Source organism: Bos grunniens, chromosome 22 (genome assembly GCF_055505025.1).
Source record: "Bos grunniens cultivar Pamir isolate PY7600 chromosome 22, Bosgru_T2T1.0, whole genome shotgun sequence".
NCBI classification, from domain to species: domain Eukaryota; kingdom Metazoa; phylum Chordata; class Mammalia; order Artiodactyla; family Bovidae; genus Bos; species Bos grunniens.
This window is the reverse complement of record NC_141186.1, coordinates 59,334,980-59,357,600: the sequence shown is the minus strand read 5'-3', so window position 1 is coordinate 59,357,600 and position 22,621 is coordinate 59,334,980. Positions and strand designations below refer to the sequence as shown.

Here is a 22,621-nt window from a genome sequence, read left to right as displayed (position 1 = left end):
AGCACACCAGGCCTCCCTGTCCATCACCAACTCCTGGAGTTCACTCAGACTCATGTTCACCTCTTAGCTTTTCCCAAAAGAAACACTTCTTGGGTTATTTACCAATCTACTTTTACTGTTTACCTAATTCGCTAGTTCAATTTTTTACTTTTTATGTTTTAAAACATTTTCCCTATTTGTTTTTTAATGTCTTAGGAATTGCTACTTTAAAATACTTTTAGATATCTATTCATATTAAGATCACGAATTGAAGCCCAACCATTAATTTTTCCTATTTATACTAAGATGTAACTAATATTAAAATCCACAAAATCCACTCATTGTCAGTGCACTTAGATCAAATCCTAGGTTTCTCAGCAGTTTTCTGGGCGTGCAGAGCCACCGCATCAGGTTAGGAATCTCCCGCTGTCACAGGAGCCTTCTCATGTCTGCTGCGGCCGGACGCTGTTAGCGCTGCAGCCCCCCAGTCCCGCCAAGGGAGTCTGGGCTGGACAGGTTCCAGGGACGGACTGCCAGCCGGGGCCAGAGAGGTCAGAGGGAGTAAACTAAGCACGATTCTTCCTTCTTTCCTTTAAGTTCACGCTGTTGCTATGTGGTAGTCCAATCCATTTGAAAAATAATGCTTGTTGTCGGTGTGAAACCACCTGCTTTAGTTAGGATGTATGTGTACAGTACAGCTATTCTCCTGGGATTCTTTAGCTATAGGGGTTATTTCGGGACAAGAATAGTTCCCTGTGCTGAACTTCAGCTCCTTGATCCTGGATTCTCTATTAGAAATGCAGATTTCTCCGTATATGTTAATCTTCAACTCCGAATTCACATTGGCCACTCAAGGTGCCCTTTTGAAACTCTGTGTTAGAAAGCTGGGAGTTTCTGCTTACTAAATGAGTCATTTTGATCTCTTTCCATTTTGCTAGAATGGAAATCATATGCTACGCCTGGCTGACTTGACATACAATATGATCCTTCAAGGTCCAGCCCTATGGCTACCAGTGGCATAATCAAATACTTTCAGAGGCGGGTTTTTATGGCTGAGTAATCAATCGGTCCATCCTCTGGAGGGACCACGTGTGGTTTATGCGTTCATCGGTCGGCGGAGACTTGTACCTGTGTCTTGGCTGTTGTAAGCAGCGCCGTGGTGGATGCTGGGGTGCCTCTGTCGAGTTCAAACTGGACAGTTTTCTCGGGATCCAGGCCAGGTGTGGGCATGTCAGATCCCAGGTATAGCCCGTCCCAATAGGTTGGTTTTTTTTTTTTCCCCCTTTCTTCCTTGCAGGGGTCTGGGGAGCCTGTCCCTTGGCCTGGCTCTGGCCAGCGTGCATTCCCAGTGACGGCCTCGGGGGTGGGGGCCGTGCCTCCAGCCCCGTCCGCGTGTATTGCTCCTGTGGACCTGTGAGGCTGGGCCATGGGGACTGCTGGGATTTGGCTTCTCATCATTGTTTTGAGTGGCATGCCTGCCGTCATGAAGGATGCTCAGCTGCTTTTCCTGTGCTGGAGGTGTGCAGACTTTTTTCTTTTTTTCCTGTTTTCCTTCCCTCCAAGAGTGGTGTGAGGGAACCGGCCCTGTGGCCCGCGGCTTCCTGAAAGCAGGCTGTGTTCAGATGGCTGCCAGGCCCCGCTCCCTGCCCCCCACCGGCCTTGTGAATGCGGGGTGCCAGGAAGCGCTGGTTGTCCAGCTGCAGCTCCAGGAAGTGTCCACAGGATGGCAGCACCTTCCCTTGCCCGCCTCGGGTGCCCTGGGCAAAGCGATGCCTCAGGGCAGGTGGGCTTCCAGAGCTGTGCCTTCCACAGGGGTGTGCCCGAGCCAACACCCCCGGGCGTGCATCACCCCGCTTCTTCCCTGTCAAGCCCTGCCCTCCAGACTCACCCCAGGCGGGGCCGCAGTAGCCCAGCTGAGGAGGGAGGCTGCAGTGGGGAACCCCAGCCCCCGGACGCGGAAGGCCACGTGAGTCCTCGAGGCTTTGACACACCGCTCGGGACTCTGGTGCCAGGCAGAGGCTCCCTCCCGGGCTGTCGGGCGGTGTGGACCCCCACCCGAGGATGGGCTTCGCGGCCGAGTCGGGGAGGCCAGAGGGACAAAAGGAGGCATGGTTTTCCTCCCCCTTCGTCGAATGTGATGCCGGTGCCCCTGGAGTCCAGCATGACCGGCAGTGTTGTGCCTGTGGTCAGCGTGCAGTGGCTGGATCAGGGAGGGCACCTGCACGCAGGCTGTCTAGTCTGTTTATTTTATGGATGGGTTTGGGACAGGGCAGCGTGCCGAGCCATCAGGTAGGAGGAAGGAGGTCATTTTTGTGCAGTAATGGTTACAGATTTCTGTGTCTAGGTTAGACGAAGGAAGGAAGGAAGGCACTGACAACATGTACTTTTTCACATTTTTATTTCATCCCTTTCAGAGTCCTGTGGGGTCTGGGGCTCACGCGAACCCTTGGGTGGGGGGGCGGGGCAGAGGGGATGCAGAGCCGCCAAGGGTCAGATCAGCACTTCACCCCCCTCCTCCTGGGGCAGTAAAGGTATCAGGGACTGAGAAGCCGAGGGCTCCGGAGAGACGGCCTTGCACAGCCCCCAGCCCCACACCGGGGCCAGAGCAGCTGGGCTCAGGGCTCAGGCTCCCCGTGTCATCCTATCCCCGCCCTTACAGTCCGTACACTGAGGCCCCCCGCCTTGGAGTCAAACCTAGCCCTTCCTGGAGAGGGTCGGACACCAGTCTTCCTCACTTCCTTCCCTTCGTGTGAGATGAACCCACTGGCCATGTCTGTGCGGTCAGCACATCGCCGAGTTCAGGGCTGGAAGGTCCCCTTAGGTCCTCTGTTCACCAGAGGATGGGCTGAGGTCAGGATCGCCCCACACTGGGGGCATTTCCTGCGGTGGCCTGGCTTCTGGCAGCTTGGTTCTGTGGTGCCCGTGGCCCCACCTGTGTTTCTGGAATCCGCTGCAGCTCCTGGGCGCGCCCTGATGCCCCGAGGCAGCCGTCATGAAACCCTCTTTTGGAAAAGCCCTGGATACTCCTCCGTGGCCGTCACTTACTTCACACCCCCGCCCCCTCGCAGCCTTCATTTATACACGCTCATCTTGAGACTGGATTGTCAAACAGCAGCAGGCTGGAAGCCGGAGACCGTCTCTCATCCCGGTCGTGCAGGAACCTGTGTGTGATGGCACGCGTCGCCCCGGGACGCTGACTCACGCTCGCGCGGCCCCTCCTGCCCTTCCTCCCCTCGGGCCTTTAATCCTGTGTCCAGACCCGCACCCTCCGTGTGGACTCCGACGCCGTTTCTGCGGCCTTTCCTCTCCCGGCCCCTCCTGTCTCGGTGCCACTGCTCGTGTTTCCACCTTCCGCGCTCTGGGTCCTTACTGTCACCCTCTTATCCGAGGTTGCCTTTCAGGGAGCTTGTCCGGTTGATCTCCCAGCTCCCCAGTTCATTCTGCAACTGTGTCGCCGCGGCAGTATGTCTCATTCACTTGTCTCCTCTTGACCTTGAGGCTTTCATAGCCAGTGCTCTTGCTTTGGTCTCAACTTCTGCCTCACAGCGCTCACATCTTTACCTGGTGTTGCTAAATGACGGTGATCCTGACGTTACCTTCTTGTCTTGTCCCTTCGAGCCATCTGGCTCCACGTGTGGCCTTTCGCATGACATGCACTGCTCACTCTGGCTGGCAGTCGGGACTCCGCCGCTCCCATCAGCCCTAGGCCAGCAGAGAGCCCCAGGCCCCCAGACGAAGTCACAGCCGCTGTCTGCACCCCACAGGCAACTGTCCGCTTCCCAGCCTGGGTCAGGAGCACAGGCAGGACCCCTGGTGTCTGGTCGTCACCCACCCCCCGGCCCTGGGGTGAGGCCGAGCAAGGAGCTTGCCCTTTCCCCGGTGCAGACGGGTCAGTGCACCTGGGCCCCCCACCGTGAGCACAGCTGGACGCTGGACGTGACGCCCCCCCTGAGGCGCTCGTCGGCCCCCACCCGCTTGTGTGGCTCGCAGATGTGCTGAGGCCTCTCGAGACTAGACTGCGAGCCCAGCCCGTGGCTCCCGCTGCAGTCCGCTCATTTCCACTGTGGGTGGTGGGACGGTGTCTCTTGCTTTGGGTGGGCTCCAGACTGCTCGTGGGAACCTGGGGCTGTGGCTGCCTCCCAGAGGCCCCCTCACCGACACCCGCTGGCTGCAGAGGCGCCCTGTGTGGGGGATGACCGGCGTCTCCTTCTCCAGAGGAACGTCTCGGCGGCCTCCCAGGTCGGCAGGAAGCCTCCCAGCTCTGCAGCGAGGGTGATACGGGCCTCGGTCCCAGACACGCACACCGTGCATAACTACAGTATCCAGACCCTGAACTCTGTGGAGCTGGCCAAGAAGGAGCTGTATCGGGAGATGGCCAAGGTGAGTGACGGCGCAGGGCCCGGAGCAGCCCAGCATGCCCACTGTGGGCAGGGCGGGGCGGTGGGAGAGCCTGTGGGCTCCTTCCTCTGACCCCGTGGCCGACTGTCAGCGGGGATCTTGGCGCAGGGGGAGCGGCCATATTCCCACTAAACGTGAACCCTCCTCCTACAGCGGGAGCCGGGGCCCCGTGCCGTCCCAGCGGCGTGTGTCTGTGAACAGCCGCGGGCCCCTGGCTCTCGCAGAACCGTTACGCCTGGGCCAAGGCTTCCCTCTAGCACTGGCTGCTTCAGGAGCAGCCTCTGACCCAGGGAACAGGGCCCTAGCGCCTGGCCCACTCCCGGGCACAATACCCACCCATCTGCGCTTGTTCACAGGAGCCGGGCAGGAGGTTCACATACTCGCAGAAGTACCTGTCAGCCACGGTGGGGCCTCTGGACCCAGAGGAGGAGGAGAGGAGGGCCCGCAGGGAGTCCCGCCAGGCCTGGCGCACGCCCAACGGCTTCCAGACGGCGGGTCTCCACAGCATGGGCACAACCTGGCCCCTGCGGCTGCCGCCCATCAGCGCTGCCACGGAGGTTGGTGGCAAGAGCGGGACTTGGGCAGGGGTGCACAGGGCCTCCTCTGACCTGCTGCTGCCCGACACAGGAGTGGAGGGAGAAGGCCCTGTTCACCAACTTGCTGGAGCCAGTGCTGCGGCGGGAGAGGTGGGGCTGGGACCGGCGCCACCAGGACTTCAACCTGTACACACGGCCGCCGGAGTTCCTGGAGCTTCCGCCCGCGCCCAAGCCCAGGGCAGGTGAGAGCGGGGCCTGGGCCTCGGCCCCAGCAGGGCCGGCAGACTGCAGGCCGGGCTCTGGGTGGTACACCCCGCTCCGCTCTGTGCCTGCCTTCTCAGCTGTGAGAGGGCACGACTGCCTCCAGAGGCCCCCCGGGACCCTCTCGGACCCGGCCACTCATCCCTCCAAGGGGAAGGGCCATGACGACCCCTCTGTGTCCTCGTTACCCTCTTGTACGTGAGGAGGAACCACAACGTGTGACTTAACAAAGCCAGAACTTTCATTCAGGGAAAGAGCTGACTAGCTGCCAACTAGGTTTGCCAGATTCCCTGCCCAGGAGGATGGGTCCGGGCAACTCGGGTCTCCTCTGTTCCTGCGCTCCCACGGGCAGCTGGCGACGGAGCCTGTACCAGGAGTGTGTGCTGACGCGCCCCGGGGGCCGGCACCCCCAGGCTCTGGGCTGCGGGACACCCCCGCTCCCTGTCGGGGGTCTCTGGCCCAGGGTCACACGGGTGGCCCAGCCTGGGAAGGCCCGGCTCGGCTCTCCGTCCCCTCTGGGACGAGGTCCCCAAGTGCATGGGCAGGCGCGTGCTCCCCCCACCTCCACGCGGTGAGAACAGCCCCGCAGGGGATGTGGACACGGACACTGCAGGGATGGAGCGGGCCTGGGGGGCTCCCGTGCAGCCGGCCCCTCCTGACGGCGCCGCGCGGGAGACACAAGCTCTCCATCCTGAGCAGAGCGCCCCCTCGCCTGCAAATCACTCACAGCTTTGGAAACAACTTCCTCACGAAACCCCAGGTTGGACCTTTGGGAGAGAGGCTGTCATGGTTCTGGGCTCTCGCTCAGCCCCACCCAAGCCAGCGCCGCTCCTGTGTGGCTCCCGTCGCCCCCGTGGGCAGTGACTCCCCCTCAGGGGAGCAGGAGAGCCTGGACGCCTCAAGACAATGTAGAGGGTGAGCTTTCTGGACAAACCACCCAGGAACCAGACCAGTGCCTGAAGCCTGCCAGGTGAGCATGCAGAACAGGATGTCAGCGAGGAGTAGACGGGGGCCCGGACACAGCCCTGCTCGAGCCGGGGGAGACGCCGCTCATGTAGGGGGAGACACAGCTGTGCTCGAGGAGAGGCCGAGGAGCCCCAGGACAGCCCTGCTGCCCCAGCAGCGTCACCGGAGCAGGCCCAGCGCCGAGGCGCAAAGCCCTCATGCCAAGGACCAAGGGCCTTGGAAGCCAGCCCCAGATGGTGGGCCTGAGGATCAAGCTCTGTCCACTCGCAGCTGGCTCAGAAGAGATGCGTGTCTAGACTGCCCACACTCGAAGGGCAGACACGCCGTGCTAAATGCTTCCTGGTGCGTGTTAAGCGCCTTTTGCTCCAAATTAAAACCAATGACACGTATGCAGTTTTTGAGCTGTTTCTTGGAGAACGTGCGGCCTCACAGACGTAGCCCCCATGCCAGGACCTGTGCCTGCCAGCCTCCTCCGGGTGCCCCCCGAGCCGGCGAGTCTCTGCAGCTCCGTGCTTACCCCGCGTCCACTCACAGGCCAAGAACACATCCAGCAGCAGTGCCCACAGGTCGGGTGAAGAGGAGAAACAGTCGATTTGTAATAAACCACGTTCTCCGCCTTTGGGCTGCTGTGGCGTATCCAGGGCGGCGGCCGTGGGGACGCGGGCCCTCTTCAGGACGTCCGGTCTAGGGGGTGGGTGCAGATGTAGGCCCGCTTCTCCAGGATCTGCTGGGACACCTTCTTGACCATGTCATCCAGGTTTTCTGGAGAATCTACGCGGGAAACAGGAGAGGGCCGTGACAGCAGGGACGCTGCTGGAGCGCTCTCTCCAAAGACAGCTCACCCTGTGGAGGGGCCCTGGAGGCAGCAGTGCCCCGTGGGGAGGGGCCTCTGGGCTCAGGGAGCGTGGGGAGGGGCCCTGGTGGCGCAGGCATCTCCCCGTGGCACACGCGACCTCGGCGTCTGTGCCCACGGCACCTGGAGCACGTGCCATCCCTTCTGCTGCTCAGCAGGCGCCTGGTCCCCCCGCCCCTCAAGCCCAGCACCCACTCACGCTTGTCCAGCTGAGACAGGGTGAAGAGATTCTGGTGATAAGCCTCTGAGCAGAAGATGTTGGCCAACAGAACCTGCCAGAACCAACATCCCCGAGGATGACTGCCGGGGGCCCTGCAGTCTGCGCTTAGCACAGCCCCACCCTGGAGCCCGACCTCTGCACTCCCAAGACCTCCGTCTGTAGGCCCAGGCTGGCACCTTGACGGGTCAGGCGGCTGGGCTCGGAAGCCGTGGCTTTAGGTTCTAACGAGCCCTGTGTCCGGGGGGGTGATTCAACACCTCCTTGGCATGAGGGCGTCCCGACCCCGAAGCCGTGGGCCAGAGCGCGTCCAGATGCGCGGGGACACAGAGGGAGAGGAAGCCTGGCCCGGGACCCCGGCTGTCACCCCCTCTTCTTTCCAGCAGGAAGGCGGAAGGCAGCAGCCTTGTGTCCTGAGCAGCACAGACCGCCCGCTGGAGCTGAGAGCACCAGCCCCTGCCATGGCCACAGCTCGGCAACGCCGCCAACCTCGCCAGCCTCCCCTGGCTCCAGGTCGTCTGGACGGCACCGCACGCTCACTCCACCAGGACACGGGCCCACACCCCGCCAGCCCGCAGGCCCCAGTAAAGCACGGTGAGGGGGAGCCGCAGCACTGTTGTGAGCCCCAGTAAAGCACAGTGAGGGGAGCCACAGCACTGTTGTGAGCCCCAGTAAAGCACGGTGAGGGGAGCCGCAGGCTGTCGTGAGCCCAGGCGGGGGCTCACCTCGTGGTCCTGGTCCCGCAGCCCCAGGCGGATGGAGCGGCTGGCCCGAGACAGCACGGCCGTCATCCCGTACAGGTTGATGAGCACATTGGCCACTCGCTTCAAGACCAGCTGCTCCTCCACGATGGTCTGGGAACACAGTGGGGGAGACGTGGCCCCTGGGACCCCTGCCCCACAGTCCTCACCGGGGCCCACCTCTGCGCCTCACTCTACACCCCAAACGTGGGCAGAGACATGTCCCACAGCCTGGCTGAGGCCAGAGGCCGGAGCTCCATCACTTCAGCCACAGCAGCCACGGATCACCTCTCAAGACTCAGGGCCACACGGGGCTGCCCCTCCTGGCCTCAGGGGGCCTCTCGCCAACTGGAAGGTGCCCCTGGCAGGGTTCCTCCACCCCCGCCTCTGCCGAGCTGAATAGCCCACAGGGCAGGCAGCCACGGCCAGCCCTGCTCCGCACCCCAGCCCTCCAAGGTGACCAGGCCTGCCTTCCAGGCCTGGTGCCCAAGGTGGACACTCGCTGGATGCTGGCTCAGACGCTAGCCTGCCGGCCTCCCTGCCCCAGGTACCTTGCCGAAGCGAAGCAGCAGGGTCTCCACAGAGCGGCCAAAGTAGTACACGTTTTCCTCGAGCTTGTGGGCGCCATCCTGCCGGGCCAGCGGAGGGCTCAGCTCGGCACTGCCCACTGTGTGCCCAGGCCCTCCCGCCACTGCGACGGTGGAGACAGGGCCACCTGGGGTCCCGTGGACCGACTGATCTCCCCAGTGCCCGGCCACGCTCCTTCTGGGACAGACATACCGACGGGGGGCTGGCTCCCTGCTGGGCCCACTCACCGCAAGGCTGGGGTGCACAACCCCAAGCTTCCCAGTCAGTCCCAGGTCCACGGTGCGGCCCAGGGAGTCCCGAAGCCTCTGGCCAACGGTCTCCATGATGGTGGTCACGTTGCCCCGTTTGAGCTCCCTGCAGAGAGCACAGGCCCCATAAGCTGGGGCCCCAAGACCAGCTCCTGTAGCCCACGGCTTCAGGGCACCCATGGCGGCTCCAGATTACGTCTGGGCCCTGCCCCTCCCCTGGCCCGCTCGTCGGGAGCAGCCAGAGGAGATGCCAGAGTGACTGTCTGAGGGTTACCTCATTGGTCTGGTTGTAAAAGCCATTGGGGTGGATGGCAGGGTGACCTCAGGGCAGGACCCTGGCAGCTTCCCGGGCAGCCGTCCCCCAACCCCCGCCCCGCCTCTCCCGCAGCCCAGGAGTGAGCTGAGCCCCACCAAGGTGCACCCCCGTCCTGGGAAGGGGCAGTCCCCTCCTCCGGCTGCTCCAACACAGGCATCTGCTGGGCAGGGGGACCTCGGGGGGAGACGGTGGACATGGTACTTACTTGACCCTTGCAGTTAGAATGCGGCCAGCATGCTGCAGGCCCGTCAGGGCGATGTACATGCGGAGGATCTCGTTGGTTCCCTGGGGCCGACATTATCCAGGTCAGAGGCCGCCCCCAGTGGCGAGCTAGGCCGTGCTGCTGCCTGCTAACCCTCGGGAAGCAGGGCTATCACAGGGGCCCGGGTGACAGGCAGGCTACTGCCCCCCGGGGGCCCTGCCCCATCCCGTGACTGTAGCCCCCCGGGGGCCCTGCCCCCACACGACCACCCTGCAGGGGTCACACCTTTCCCCTGACTCTGTGTCTCTAAGGGAGAAGCAGCTTGCCCCGGGTGGCAAGGGACGCTTCACCGAGGGCACAGCAAGCGCTCGGAGGCCACTCTGGTCCAGTCCCAGCTCCTCTGGGAAGAAGCTGGCTGCTCCCCGGCAGCGGGTGCCAACGCCCACGGCGCCTAAGTCCCCAGCACCTTAGTCGTGGGTCCTCGGGAAGGCAGTGTGGGCGGCGGCTTGCCTGGCACGCTTGGTGGCACGTGGGTCAGAGGGGCGGGGCTGGACTGAGGCCACAGCGCTGGGCTGTCCCGAGCCCGTCCCGGGCAGTCTGGGCTTCACGCTGAGGGCCCTGCACCCCTGCTGACCACCCCGCCAGCCACGGAGGACCGCCACGTCCTGGCAGGGGAGGGGCCTCGGGAGAGCAGTCCTAGGCGGCCTGTGAGCTCACAGCAGCGGATTCTCTGGGCGCGCCCTCGGGGGGACCCGGGGAAGCGCAGACCCCCCACACCCCCTGCAGAGGGGCGTGCAGGCAGGTGGGAGGGGCTCGCGCTGGTGGGCAGAGCGTGCTCACCTCGAAGATGAGCAGGATGCGGCTGTCGCGCAGCAAGCGCTCGTACGGGTAGTCCCTCGCGTAGCCCGAGCTGCCGAGGATTTGCAGTGCCTCGCTCACGCATGTCCAGGCGCCCTCGGAGCTGAACACCTGCCATGGATGTGGGGCAAGGTCAGCACAGGCCGCCGGCGGGCCGCACGGGGAGGCCTAGGCGCAGAGCTGTGCTTCCGGACGGGGCCACCCCGGCCTGGGGAGGGGCCCTGCCGGTCATCTCACTGGTGGCCCCAAACTGACTTCTCCTGCCGCCCAAGACAAAAAACACAGGAAACGTTGGTATCTGCCTTAGCCAAATACTCAGGAAAGACAATTTTGATACTGAGACATAGAAAGGCCGTAAGCTAGAACAAGGCAGGCCTTCCCAAGGCAGCCCTGCTGCTCTTTCTGGTGGGTGTGGAGTTATACTTTTCTCCTTTCACCGTGATCAGCAGTCAGCTGGTGACACCCTGGCACAAAGCCCACCAGGAGACCAGCAGGGCTCTGTCCCTCTGCCACTCTGCTCCCAGCGGTGTCCCGGGGTGGCTGGCGTGGGTACCTCGTCAATGCCCAGGCAGCAACTGACTACGGGGAGGATGGCCGGCGTGCTGTGCGGGTTACCTTCACCATGGCGGCCTCGATGGAGCAGTCGGGGAAGCCAGGTGCGTCCAGCATCGCCGCCGTGAGGTAGGCCATGCTTTCCATCACGTAGGCCTTCTGCGCCATCAGGGCAAACTTCTCCTGGAGTGTCAGAACAGTCAAGACAGACCTGCTGCACGGACACCCAGGCCCGCCAAGCCGCAGAGTGAGCCTGGGGCCAGGAGCGCCAAGCCGGGGGCAAGCTCGTCTTCACCCCGAATCCCTGCCGGGAGGGCAGGCTCTCAGTGCCTGCGCGGGGGACTGCCCGCCCAGCCCTCGCCCCTCCGCACCTGAATCAGGCCGAACTCACTGAGGTTCCTGTTGAACTGTTTCCTCGTGCAGGCGTACTCAGCGGTCATTTCTGAGCGAGAGTGGAGTTATCAAAAACAATTTCCCGCTGTCCTGAAATGCTTTCCTAAGTCATCACCCACACGCACTCAGACGGGAACCATGAGAGGCGGGTCCCCTGAGACCAAACACCCTGGATGTCACAGCCCCGCCTTCCGGTGTCTCCGGGGAGGGGTGCCCGTCCCCTCTGAGCGGTGCCCGGGGTGGGGGATGGAGGGGCGCCAAGCCAGGGCAGCGCACAGGGGCTCACACCCGGGAGGGTGGCCCGTGGCCCGTGGCCGCTTCGGGGTCCCAGGCCGGCCCTGAAGGTGCCGAGTGCCCATAGCCTCTCCTCCCACTGCTCCCCAGACGGGCTCCCATGCTCCCGGATCCCAGGGGCTCCACGGCCTCTGAGCGTGAGAGCGAAGCTCTCACCCTGAGCTTTCCAGACAAGGCAGCAGAGTCCAGATGGGCTCAGGGCCGTGGTGGCAGCTCAGCTCAGGGAGATGGGCCCCAAGCGTGCAGGCTGATGGGGGCAAAGCCTCGCGCAAATCGCTGCCCCCTGGGAGCCTGGGTCTCCTCTTCTGTAAACCACCCCCTCCCTGAACTCCAAGGCACCCACCGAGCACCCTATGGCGAGCAGCCCCTGGCATGCCCATGCCTCAGCCTCAGCCACATCCCTCTGGCAAAGCAAAGCCAGCAGTGACGTTTCATGCCCCCCAGACCCTAGAGGGCTGTTTTAACTTCACTGGCAAAGGGAAGGAGATCTGGGTTTCAGGGACTCTACTAGAAGAAAGGAACCATCCAGAGACTGGGAGACCAGGGTCCCCAAACTGACCTCACCGCCCCCCGCCCCCGCTGTGCGGACACCCATGGGGCACCATCGCCAGGCCTGCGGGTGTCCAGCTAGCATTTGCACATTCGCTCAGCAGCCCTCACCTCCCCCAGAACGTGCCACCCCATCCCATGTGAGCTGGGACCTGAACCTTGGCCCCACAGACCCGCCCCCATGCACCCTTCCTTCTGGATCAAGCCCGGATCCCAGGCTTGAATGGGACGGGCTGTCAGGGGCGGCTCAGCAGCGGCCCGCCCTGTGCCCGGGGCCACGGGGGGCCCGGGCGGGGCCAGGTGCCCCCACTCACCCACCGATCAGCTTCTTGAGCATCCCGGCCACCATGCTGCCCATGCTGAAGCGCCCGCTGTTGAGGATGTTCATGGCCACCTGCAGGGAGAGGGGGCTCAGCGCGAGTCTCCCCGGGGGCCCGGCTGGGGAACCCGAGGGCCCTGGGGGCACAGCACGCGAGAGCCTCGTCCACCGGGGCCAGAGGCTTTCTTGAAGACCACAGGAGTGCTCGGAGGAGTTAAGCGCCCTGGGCCGGGGAGCACAGTCCCCACCGCTCAAGACCAGGCCAGCGTCACTGCGATGCTCACAGGCATCCGTGCAGTCAGCCCAGAAGGGAAGGGGACTCCCTCCGTGCCTTGGGGCAAGGGAGCCAGGGCTGAGACGAGCTGGGCTCTGCCTCCAGTGCCTCACCTTCCTGGCGCGCCTCAGCGTCAGGGCCCCTTGAAGGGGTGAAGAGCCTGAGGTTCTGAGCGGTGAGCCCCTGGCAGTGCCAGCCCCTGCCTGGCGTGCATAGGGCCCAGCCTTCCACCACGGACGTGCTCCCTGCCTCCAGTTCCCATGGTGACCTCTGTCCTCTTCTGACCCCAACCCCTGACCTCCAGCGGGGGAGGGGGGCGAGTGGACACGCTGCTACCCAAGCACCAGATGCCAGGTCCTGGGAGGCGCCCCCTGCAGACCCCACGGGGCACAGACACTGCAGTCCCCAGGCAGCAGGCAGCGCATGGTGGGCGGGGACTGAAGGGGAGCGCAGTCCAGTGTGTGGGGGTCGGGAGGTGGGAAGGAGGGCGCCCAGACATCCGGTGGATGCCAGTGCGAAGCCCCAAGAGGGCCTGGGGCCTGCCCGCCTCTCTCAAGGCCGGGAGCCCCGGGCGGAGGCCCGGAGGTGGGGGCAGCAGCGCGTGACGCAGCTTCGTGCAGACTGCTCACCGAGGTGACTCGGATTAAGCAAACGTGCCTCTGAGTTTGAATGTATGATGAGTTGCTCAATAAGCTGAGTGGAGACTCTTTCAACACAGATCCTATGGGGCTGGGGAGACTGGAAGCATGTGCTCCAGTCACCGGGCGACAGACTGGGTCCTGGCGGGTGAGTGTGGCAGCTGGCCGCGGGCGGGCAGCTCGGGCGAGCTCCAGTGCAAAGTGACACGCGGGCCCTGGGCCCCCGAGCCCTGACGTCAGCCCTCATGTGTCTCGGGACGCGGGGCTACAAGGGGAAGTGACTGCCCACCTGGGGTCCTGGGACCTTCCCACCAGGCCCCCGGAGGCCAGCTCACGGCCGTGAACAAGCCCCCCTCATGGCCTCTTCGCAGTTTACCCTGAACTTCACTTACAACAACAGGAGGGGAGGGCTGGACGCCAGGCTCACCTCCTGGGGGGCGATGGAAGCCTGGAGGGCTCACCTGACCTGAAGGGGCTCCTGGGCCCAGGCATCCCTCCCTCCCGACCCGGCTCCTGCCCCCTTGCCACCTTTCCCCCGCGGGGCCGGCTTGCCTACAGCTGTCCTCCAGATCCCTCCTTGACTGCACGCCGGACTCCGCTTCCTGGGCCTGCGGTCATCCCACCCTCCATCTCTGGAATCACCCCCAGCATCTCGTGCTTTTCAGTGTTGAGGCTGAGGGGTGGACAACCCCACTCATCACAAAGCAGGTCTTTAGAAATCTATTTCCTTTTGCATGTTAAAACCATCACTTTTCACCTAACACAGTGGGAAAGAAATTCTTTAAATGCTGCGCTGAGAAGGACTGGACAGAGACCTCATGTGCAGCTCAGCTGTCCAGCAGGCAACGCGGCAACACAGCCCAAGAACTTAAAATCCCGGGCTCCGACCTGGGGACTCGGCATCAGACTCAGGAGATGATGGGACACAGGCCACACAGGGCGGCGCCAAGCAGGGAGGGCGAGGAACCACGGACCGCTCGACCCCGGGGCCCAGACGGCGACTGACCTCAGCACGCGGGGCAACACTGCAGCTCGCAACCTCGGGAAGCCACACTCCCTAGCGAGTGAAGCCTGCGAGGGCCTGCTGGTGAGTGAGAGATGCCGCCATCCTCTCTTACACGCACACAAGTATTTCAGCGCTGTGAACTCAGGAATGTCAACAGTGGACAGTGTCTCCAGGGACGGCCTGCAGGGAGCCTGGGCCCCCTCCTTGTGACAGCCGCACAGGACACCCCTGCATCCACCCTTTGTGCGCTCTGCTCCACTCCCCGGGGGCGGGGGCCGGGGCCTGGCTGGCGCCCTCAGGCGAGTCTCTTAACGTCCGTAAGGCCAGGGAGTCCTGACCCCTCTGCACAGGCCTGGTGGGGGCAGCTTCCCCCAGGCTGAAGACACTGCACCCCAGGCCAGAGTGAGCACTTAAAGAGGACGAGCACACAAGCTGGCGAGCTGTGGAAACCTGGGCCCCTCAGGCCCAAGCGCTGCTGGTGGGGACGTGAAACGGCAGCCACCATGGGGGAGCCTGGTGGGCCCTCAGAGCACTCGGCGTGCCGTCAGCCTGCGGCCCTGCGCTCCTCCAGCCGTGCCCCCAGGGGGACGGCAAGCAGTGCCCCCACACGAACATGCGCGCGAGCGTTCACGGCAGCGCGACTCAAATGGCCTGGAAACAACCAACCCTCAGCTGATGACAGGGGGCACGATGCGGCCCGTTCACCCGACACCTCTGTGACTCGGCTACAGAGCGTGAGAGAAGCCCTATGCGCATCACATCGCAAGGAGACAGCCCACCAGGCAGGCCCACAGAAGCAGACACTAAGCGGCGACGGCCGGGGCTGGCGGGGGAGGGGGAGGCACGGCGCTGCTTTCTGGGGTGACGGCAACGTCCTGAAGTCAGACACGGAGTGGGGCGCTGAGCCCAGTGACTGTCCTGAAAACCACCACAGCGAGCGTGCGGGAGACAGCAAATTCTGCCACGTGAATTACCTGTCAACGAAAACACAACACAATCTAACTCCAAGAAAAAAAGACTCAGGGCGGGCACTCGGGACCCCGCGCTGTGCACCCTGCGCTCCACAGGCTGCCCTCCCAGAACTGCAGGCAGGAACCTGGCCCGCCCCAGGCAGACGAGGCCTCCAGCCGGGCGGGGGACACCCGGAGCCCGGTTCTCCCCGCTCCGAGGGCCCGGGCAGCGGGCAACGCACCTTAAAGCCACCTCCGACTTCTCCTAGGACGTTCTCCACGGGCACCCTGGTGTTCTCAAAGTGGACCTCGCAGGCTGGAACACGATGGCCAGGAGCTCAGCCAGGGTCCCAGTGCTCGGGCCCCGGCCTGCACACAGGCCACGCAGCTCGCCGCTCGCTCAGAGCCCCCGTGGTCTGAGCCAAGGCCGCTGAGAGGCTGAGCCCCTCGGCCTCTGAGGGACCCGTGAGGACCGTGTGGCCGCTCTGGCCAGGCTGAGGGCCACGTCCAGGACGCTGGCCTCAAGTGGACCGAGCACGCACTGGGCTGCAGGCAGGCCTGGGCGCGGAGGAGGGAGCGAAGGAGGAGGGGGCCCCGGGGGAAGACGGGGGCCTGAAGTACTGAGCCCCGTGACAGGACCCCTCTGGCCCGGCCGCCCCCCGAGGCTGGGCGTCCCACGGGGCAGTGGGAACCTCACCTGGGAGTCATCGCCGCCCTCATCTCTCACATACACACGCATGCATGCACACACATTTTAGTATCTCACACACATTCTCTCACACGCACACACACATGCGTGGGCCACACGCTTCATCTGTCGCACATGCACACAGCACCACTCACTGTTGGAGCCTCGGATGCCCATCTTATCCTCGGGTTTCCCGTTGGTGACGCCACCAAAGTCTCTCTCTACTATGAATGCTGTGATCTTGTCCTTCACTGAGCCGTCAGAATCAACGACCTCCGTTTTTGCAAACACAGTAAAGACGTTGGCCAGTCCTCCATTGGTGATCCAGACCTGAGGAAAGAAAGCAGGAGGACTCCAGCCGCCTGTCGGCGTCGGCTGCCCACCACAGCTCAGGACAGCAGAGCGAGGCTTTCCCTGGAGGGCCGTGTGTGTCCGGGTTTCTGTGTGAGTGTGTGCGGTGTGTGGTGTGTATGTGAGTGTGTCTGGGGGGTGTGTGTGTGTGTGTGGCAGTTCTGGCTCTAGCACAGGACACCTTGGGGTGGGAGGGAAGTAGGAGAGGGTGGGGAAGTGGAGAGACTCCCTGACAAACGGCTCTGCATAGAACTTAACTTGAATTTTGATTCAAGCAACTTGTTTGGGGAAAAAAAAAATCCACCGAACAGGTCCGAGACAGTCAGCAAAGTACAGGTGCTGAGGAGACGGTGAGCAGGCGTCGCGCTCAGCTGCCTCGGTCCTGTCTGGCTCCTTGTGACCCCATGGAGGGCAGCCCGCCAGGCTCCTCTGTCCGGGGCATTCTCCAGGCGACAACACTGGGGTGGGTGCCTCGCCCTCCTCCAGGGGATCCTCCCCACCAGGGACCGAACGCGTGTCTCCTGTGGCCCCTGCGCTGTAGGCAGACTCTTCACTGCTGAGCCACCGGGGCAGCCCAGAAGTCATCACCACGCGTTCCGTGTCCAGTGGTGCTATGACCACCCTGCAGAGTCGCACTGAGCCCGCCCTGGCCACTACCCAGAGCTGCAGCAGAACAGAGGGGGCGATGAAGGTAGGAGGCGGCTGTGGACGCTCCCAGCAGCACACGTGTGTGCTTCAAGTTCCGCGTAATAGAAAAAACAGACAGACAGACACACGAGTGCAGCTCAGCGAGGTGGGTGGCGCTCCAGAAGCCCACAGACTCTGAGGCTGGGATGCCTTGGTACCTATCCTGCCACAAGGCGGACAGGATGGGGTGGGTCAGGGAACCTCTCTGAGCCCAGTTCTTCTGCCAACAAAGGAAGATGGTCAAGGGCTGATGTGTCCGCCCCGACGACCCCTGGAGCACGGTGGCCAGTGAGTGCGCTGAAGGTCCGGGCCACAGAGGCCACAGAGCCGTACCTTGGAGCCGTTGAGGACGTAGTGACTCTTATCTGCACTCAGCGTGGCCCTGGTCCGGATGGAGGCGGCATCGCTCCCACTGCGGGGACAGACACAGGTGGCTGGGAACAGACAAGCGTCCTCAGGGCCCCCACAGGAAGTTTCAGAGCGGAACAGAGGAGCTGACAAGCTCTTAAAGCGCAAGGTAATAAATGCATTCAGCTTCACAGGCTCAGACAACGTGTACATAGCAGGTACGTTCCAATAAAAGTTCCTTTACAAAAACAGGTGGCAAGGTGGGTTTGGCCAACCCCACTTTATGACCTCGGGTGAAACTGTCCATGAGGACATTTGGGGGGCCTAAACAGACAGAGGCGGGCTCGCACGTGCCAAGCTCTGAGATTGACCTGCCGTCGGAAGCCCTGAGCCCACGGCAGCTGAGACTCTGGGCTGCCGGCTCCACACTGCTGAACCTCAGTCCACAGCCTGGACGGTGCGGATGACACCACCCACCCCGCGCAGTCTGAAAGCCGCTGTGGCTGTGACATCTGACGTTTATATAAGGAGGTTGGTGGTTTAGTCACTAAGTCATGTCCGACTCTGTTGGGACCCTGCGGACTGTAGCCCCCAAGCTCCTCTGTCCATGGGATTTTCCAGGCAAGAACACTGGAGTGGGTTGCCATTTCCTTCTCCAGGTGATCTTCCCGACCTAGGGATCGAACTTGGGGCTCCCGCATTGGCAAGTGGGTTCTTTAGTTAGCACTGAGCCTCCAGGAAAGCCGATAAGGAGGGTTGCAAAGCATAAAACAGTTACAGAACAGGAGCTGACGGGCCTGTTCTTGTCTGTAAGGGTCACCAGGGAGGAGAAGGGAGGTGAAGACGAGAGAAGGAAGCGGACAGGCAGAGAGGCTGCGAGGGGCGTGGGGCTGACCTGGCTGGCTCCGTCAGACAGAAGGCGGCCACGTGCTCCCCAGACGCCAGCCTGGGCAGGTACCTGGCCTTCTGCTCCTTGCTGCCGGCCAAGATGATGCCCTGCGACACACACGGCTCGTTCAGCGGCAGTGAGAGGAGTGGGTGCCACGGGCTCACAGAAATGCTTCCTTCATGCAAGGGGGCCGCCCGGAGCTGGCAGCCCCAGAAAATAAATGGGGAGCTGCTGGGGGGTCAGGGAGCCCCCACATGGGGACAGGCCAGGCGGCTCGCCACAGCTTCGGGTCGGGACTCGGGCTCCCTGGCAGCTTCTCCACTGCCCAGCTGGGTGGCTGGAGCCACGGCCGAGCCTGGGGGCGCTCCGCCCCTTCGATTCCTGTGCCAAGCAAAACCACCCAAGGACTGAGCTGTGGGCCGGGGGGCCTGCCCTGAGATGCTCCAAGTCCAGTGGAGGGTGGGCACCAGCAGCAGGGCGGACACGCGCAGGCCCCGAGGGAGCAAACCAAGCACGGGAGGGATCACTTCCCGCCCACGGTGCGGGCAGGCTCCACGGAGGCGGCGGCCTCTGACCAGGGCCTGGAGGGATGGGGCAGGGCGATGGGGAGGAGGCGGTTTCCAGAGGAGCCAGCTGCCCAGTCCCCCCACGTGCCCCACTAACCCACACCTGACCTTGAGGCCGATGGACTGGTGAGCCGCCAGAGTCACAGCGATGGAGGCGTCCAGGCCGATGACCTCTGCCAGCCGCGCGTACATGGTGTTGGAGAGGCCCAGGCCACCTGGGGCGGGAACAGAACAGCCCCGCTCGCGCTCCAGCCCCAGACCCTCCCAGAAAAGGCTCCGTGAAGTATGGCCCGCTCACCGTTTTATAGGGAGCACAACACAGACAGCCACAAAGAAACAAATCACTCGTTAACAGCACTCAGCGCACTTCCGTCCACCTCCCTTCAGACCTTTTCTGGCTCCATAACAAGCGCATGCAGACGCGGACTTTAACACAGTGTCCCCAGCCCAGGGGCCAGGGAGGCCAGCACCCTGCCACAGCCCCCACCCCACCTGTCAGTCAAGACACTGTGTTCCCACTTGTTTCATACACCGATGTCCGTTTCGCTTCTTAAAAAAAAATCGTGACACTTTTCTTCAAGAAAGTGAAAGTCGCTCAGCTGTGTCCAACTCTTTGCAACCCCATGAACTATATATAGTCCATGGAATTCCCCAGGCCAGGATACTGGAGTGGGTAGCCTTTCTCTTCTCCAGGGGGTCTTCCAGGTCTCCCACATTGTGGGCAGATTCTTTACCAGCTGAGCCACAAGGGAAGCCCAAGAATACTGGAGCAGATAGCCTATCCCTTCTCCAGCGGATCTTCCCGACTGAAGAATCGAACCCAGGTCTCTCGCATTGCAGGTGGATTCTTTGCCAGCTGAGCACTGAGGGAAGCCTTCTCCAAGAAAGCATCCGTGAAATCATGGGCGGGGGGACAAAGAGTGGGGATAGGTGACAGGCGGGTGAGACCGCGGGGAGCTGAAGGTCAGGGAGGAGAACTGGGCGCAGAGATTTCCAATCAGACTTCAGAATGCTTCAGACCCAGGACGTTTCTGAAAACTATTTGGGCATGAACATAAGGTTGTAGTTGCCTTCATTTCCCAAGGAAGAGTTTAAAAAAAAAAAGAAAGAAAATGAAATAGTTCCAAATGTGACCATTTTATGATCTCATGAAAGAGCATTTTCACACTCAACAGGAACTCAAAGCAGAGTTAGGGATGGGGCTGTGCAGTCACACACACACATACACACACGTGTGCTGGCATAAAACACAGAGACGCAAAAAGACGTGTTCAAGTTTCACACAAACTTGTATGGAGGAAACAACGACTTCTCCTGAATCAGGAAGTGCTTTCTTTAAGACCCAGGCGGAAGCAGACACCGTCACCAAGCCGACTGCGTCTGGCAGCTCTCCTCCACACACTTCCTTTCTGCAGCTGACGACAGGCTCAGCCTCCTGCTCTGTTCTAATACTGGACGTGGCCGCTGCCTTGCGCACACACTTCCCCGGGGTCTGGGACCCCGCCGGGCCTGGAGGCCTGGGGAGAGCGCAGGGCTTTGCCCTGCAGGCTGCAGGTGCACCCGAGGCCCGCGCCGCGTCCCGCCAGCAGTGAAGCAGCTGCAGAGATGACGCCGTGTTTCCTCCACAGACCGTCCTTTCTCTTATTACTGTCATTTGGAAATGTGGGAAGAGGCACTCAACGGGAGACGAGTAGGAGATACCCTCTAACAGCTTACAACACGGCGACAGACACACACAGATGGAGACCCCTGAGGAAACACGCCTCCAGATGTGGCGTCACAGCCTCTGCCCTAGGATCTCAGGCTCTGCCTCAGACTGCAGCCGCTCCAGCCTGGGTCCCGGCGGCACGAGAGTCCCCACCCTGGGCTGCGAGGTGGGGGGTGGGTGGGGGGAACGGACTGCACTTTTGCCCTGGAGCTAAACCAGCGTCTGGGCCTTGCTGTGCAAACTACCCCCCGGCGTGGACACTGGGCTCACGGCCACAGATGTGCCCGGCTCTCAGCACCAGCAGCTCTCCAACCCAAACCCCTGACCCCGAGCTGACGAAGCTGGAGGCTGCCCCAGCCAGGGCTCGGGGGAGGGCTCTGGGGAGGGCAGGCTGGGGGCGGGGGGCCATGCTCGTAGGAAAGGATCCCAAGAGTGCACACTAGACTGTGTCTGGACCAGTGCCCACATGGGACTATGTTCTGTCCCTCTGAAACGTTCAGACGCAGAGCACTGACGGCCTGGGGCCGCCCCTCCGCCAGAGAGACCCCGCTGCCATCAGCCTGCCCAGGGGTGAGCCCACCCCTCCTGCCCCGTGGAGCGCAGAGAGCAGACACCTTACAGGTCCTTCCCCGCCCCCCACAACCCCACGGCGGGGCACAGAGCCCACTAGCTTTTCCTGCCAAAGAGCCCCTTCACCAGGCCGCACGCTCACCAGCCAGCCCCCCAAATTTAGCCCACAAAGGGCAGTTTGATTAATTTCAGCATTTTTGCAGCCCGACCTTGGACTTAATGGGTTTTCAAAGGCCACCTTTCCAGAACAGAACTGTTTCATGGACAAATACAGAGGCTTTGTTGAAAGCTGAACCAGTTGGGTGGTGGTTCCCTTTACTCACCATATTCTTCTGGGACTTGCATTCCAAAAAGCCCCAGGGACTTCAGTTTCTCTAAAGTTTCATCTGGGATTTTCCCCTCCTGGTCAATTTTTCGAGAGTCCACTGCCAAGAGGAAACACTTTGATTAAACAACATATAACTTACACTTATACAAACAGAAGTAAACAGAACAATTGTATTTCACATATGTTAATACTGTACATTACAACACCAGCAACAGAAACTTCACAACTGGAAACTGTAACCAAGGGCACTTCTGTGTGACTGCACCTCACCAGCCTAGAGAGACCTGCACCTCAAAGGACTCCCAATGTGCACAGCAATTCCCTGCATAAAACTGCAGCAAACTAAAATTTATAATACCTAAACTTTTCTGCCATCCACTTAAAAAGAATTCAGAGTAATGCTAGTAAAGGTGATCCAAAAACTCAGAAAAAGAATGGAGGCATGGATTGAGAAAATACAAGAAATGTTTAAGGACCTAGAAAATCTAAAGGACAAATAAACACTGATGAACAAAACAAACGCTGAAATGAAAAAGATGCCACAAGGAATAAACAAACGGGACAAGTGAGGCAGAAGAATGAACAGGCGGGCTGGGAGCCAGGCCAGAAGGGAGCGGCAGGAAAGGTGGCAAAAGGAAAACCTACAACCAAGATGATGGTTCCCAGCAAGGCTCTCATTCAGATTTGACAGAGAAATCGAAAGCTTTACAAAAGCAAAAGCTAGGAGAATTCAGCCGGAGAAGGCAATGGACCCCACTCCAGTACTCTTGCCCAATCCCATGGACGGAGGAGCCTGGTGGGCTGCAGTCCATGGGGTCACGAAGAGTCGGACACGACTGAGCGCCTTCACTTTCACTTTTCACTTTCATGCACTGGAGAAGGAAATGGCAACCCACTCCAGTGTTCTTGCCTGGAGAATCCCAGGGACGGGGGAGCCTGGTGGGCTGCCATCTATGGGGTCGCACAGAGTCGGACACGACTGAAGCGACTTAGCAGCAGCAGCAGCAGGAGAATTCAGCACCACCAAACCAGCCTTACGACAAATGCTAAAGGAACTTCTCTAGGCAGGAAACAAGAAAAAGACCCACAAAAACAAATCCAAAACAAGTAAGAAAATGGTAATAGGAACATATAGATGGATGATTATATTGAATGTAAATGAATTAAATGCTCTGACCAAAGGACACAGACGGGCTGAACGGATTAACAAACAAGACCCAATATATGCTGTCTACAAGAGACTCACCTCACACCTAGGGACACACACAGACTTTGAAAGTAAGGGGCTGGAAGAAGGTATTCCATGCAAATAGAAACCAAAAAAGAAAGCTGCAGTAGCAATACTCATA

The 22,621-nt window shown here is 61.4% G+C and overlaps 2 protein-coding genes across 18 annotated transcripts in view; one reads left to right on the top strand and one right to left on the bottom strand.

The window, feature by feature from the left end:
- CFAP92 (cilia and flagella associated protein 92 (putative)) overlaps nt 1–7,903 on the top strand; it is a 35,611-nt gene extending 27,708 nt beyond the window's left edge. The window contains exons 12-15 of the mRNA XM_086368781.1: nt 4,195–4,359; nt 4,734–4,934; nt 5,005–5,155; nt 7,594–7,903. Coding sequence (XP_086224907.1) covers nt 4,195–4,359; nt 4,734–4,934; nt 5,005–5,155; nt 7,594–7,808 — 732 coding nt within the window. The 3' untranslated portion in view covers nt 7,809–7,903. The remainder of the gene's footprint in view (nt 1–4,194; nt 4,360–4,733; nt 4,935–5,004; nt 5,156–7,593) is intronic.
- ACAD9 (acyl-CoA dehydrogenase family member 9) overlaps nt 6,532–22,621 on the bottom strand; it is a 47,004-nt gene continuing 30,914 nt past the window's right edge. For 4 of the 17 annotated variants that reach the window (XM_086368787.1, XM_086368783.1, XM_086368792.1 and 1 more), the window contains 16 exons: nt 21,268–21,369; nt 18,775–18,881; nt 18,107–18,207; nt 17,197–17,275; nt 15,981–16,155; nt 15,380–15,453; nt 12,269–12,344; nt 11,086–11,156; nt 10,778–10,897; nt 10,145–10,273; nt 9,308–9,387; nt 8,766–8,892; nt 8,502–8,579; nt 7,936–8,064; nt 7,193–7,265; nt 6,532–6,911 (listed from right to left, as the gene is read on the bottom strand). In XM_086368787.1, coding sequence (XP_086224913.1) covers nt 6,811–6,911; nt 7,193–7,265; nt 7,936–8,064; nt 8,502–8,579; nt 8,766–8,892; nt 9,308–9,387; nt 10,145–10,273; nt 10,778–10,897; nt 11,086–11,156; nt 12,269–12,344; nt 15,380–15,453; nt 15,981–16,155; nt 17,197–17,275; nt 18,107–18,207; nt 18,775–18,881; nt 21,268–21,369 — 1,622 coding nt within the window. In that variant the 3' untranslated portion in view covers nt 6,532–6,810. Of the gene's footprint in view, nt 6,912–7,192; nt 7,266–7,935; nt 8,065–8,501; nt 8,580–8,765; nt 8,893–9,307; nt 9,388–10,144; nt 10,274–10,777; nt 10,898–11,085; nt 11,157–12,264; nt 12,345–13,885; nt 15,162–15,379; nt 15,454–15,980; nt 16,156–17,196; nt 17,276–18,106; nt 18,208–18,774; nt 18,882–21,267; nt 21,370–22,621 lie in introns of those variants that run through there. The other 13 variants (XM_086368790.1, XM_086368786.1, XM_086368795.1 and 10 more) reach the window with 7 other exon arrangements.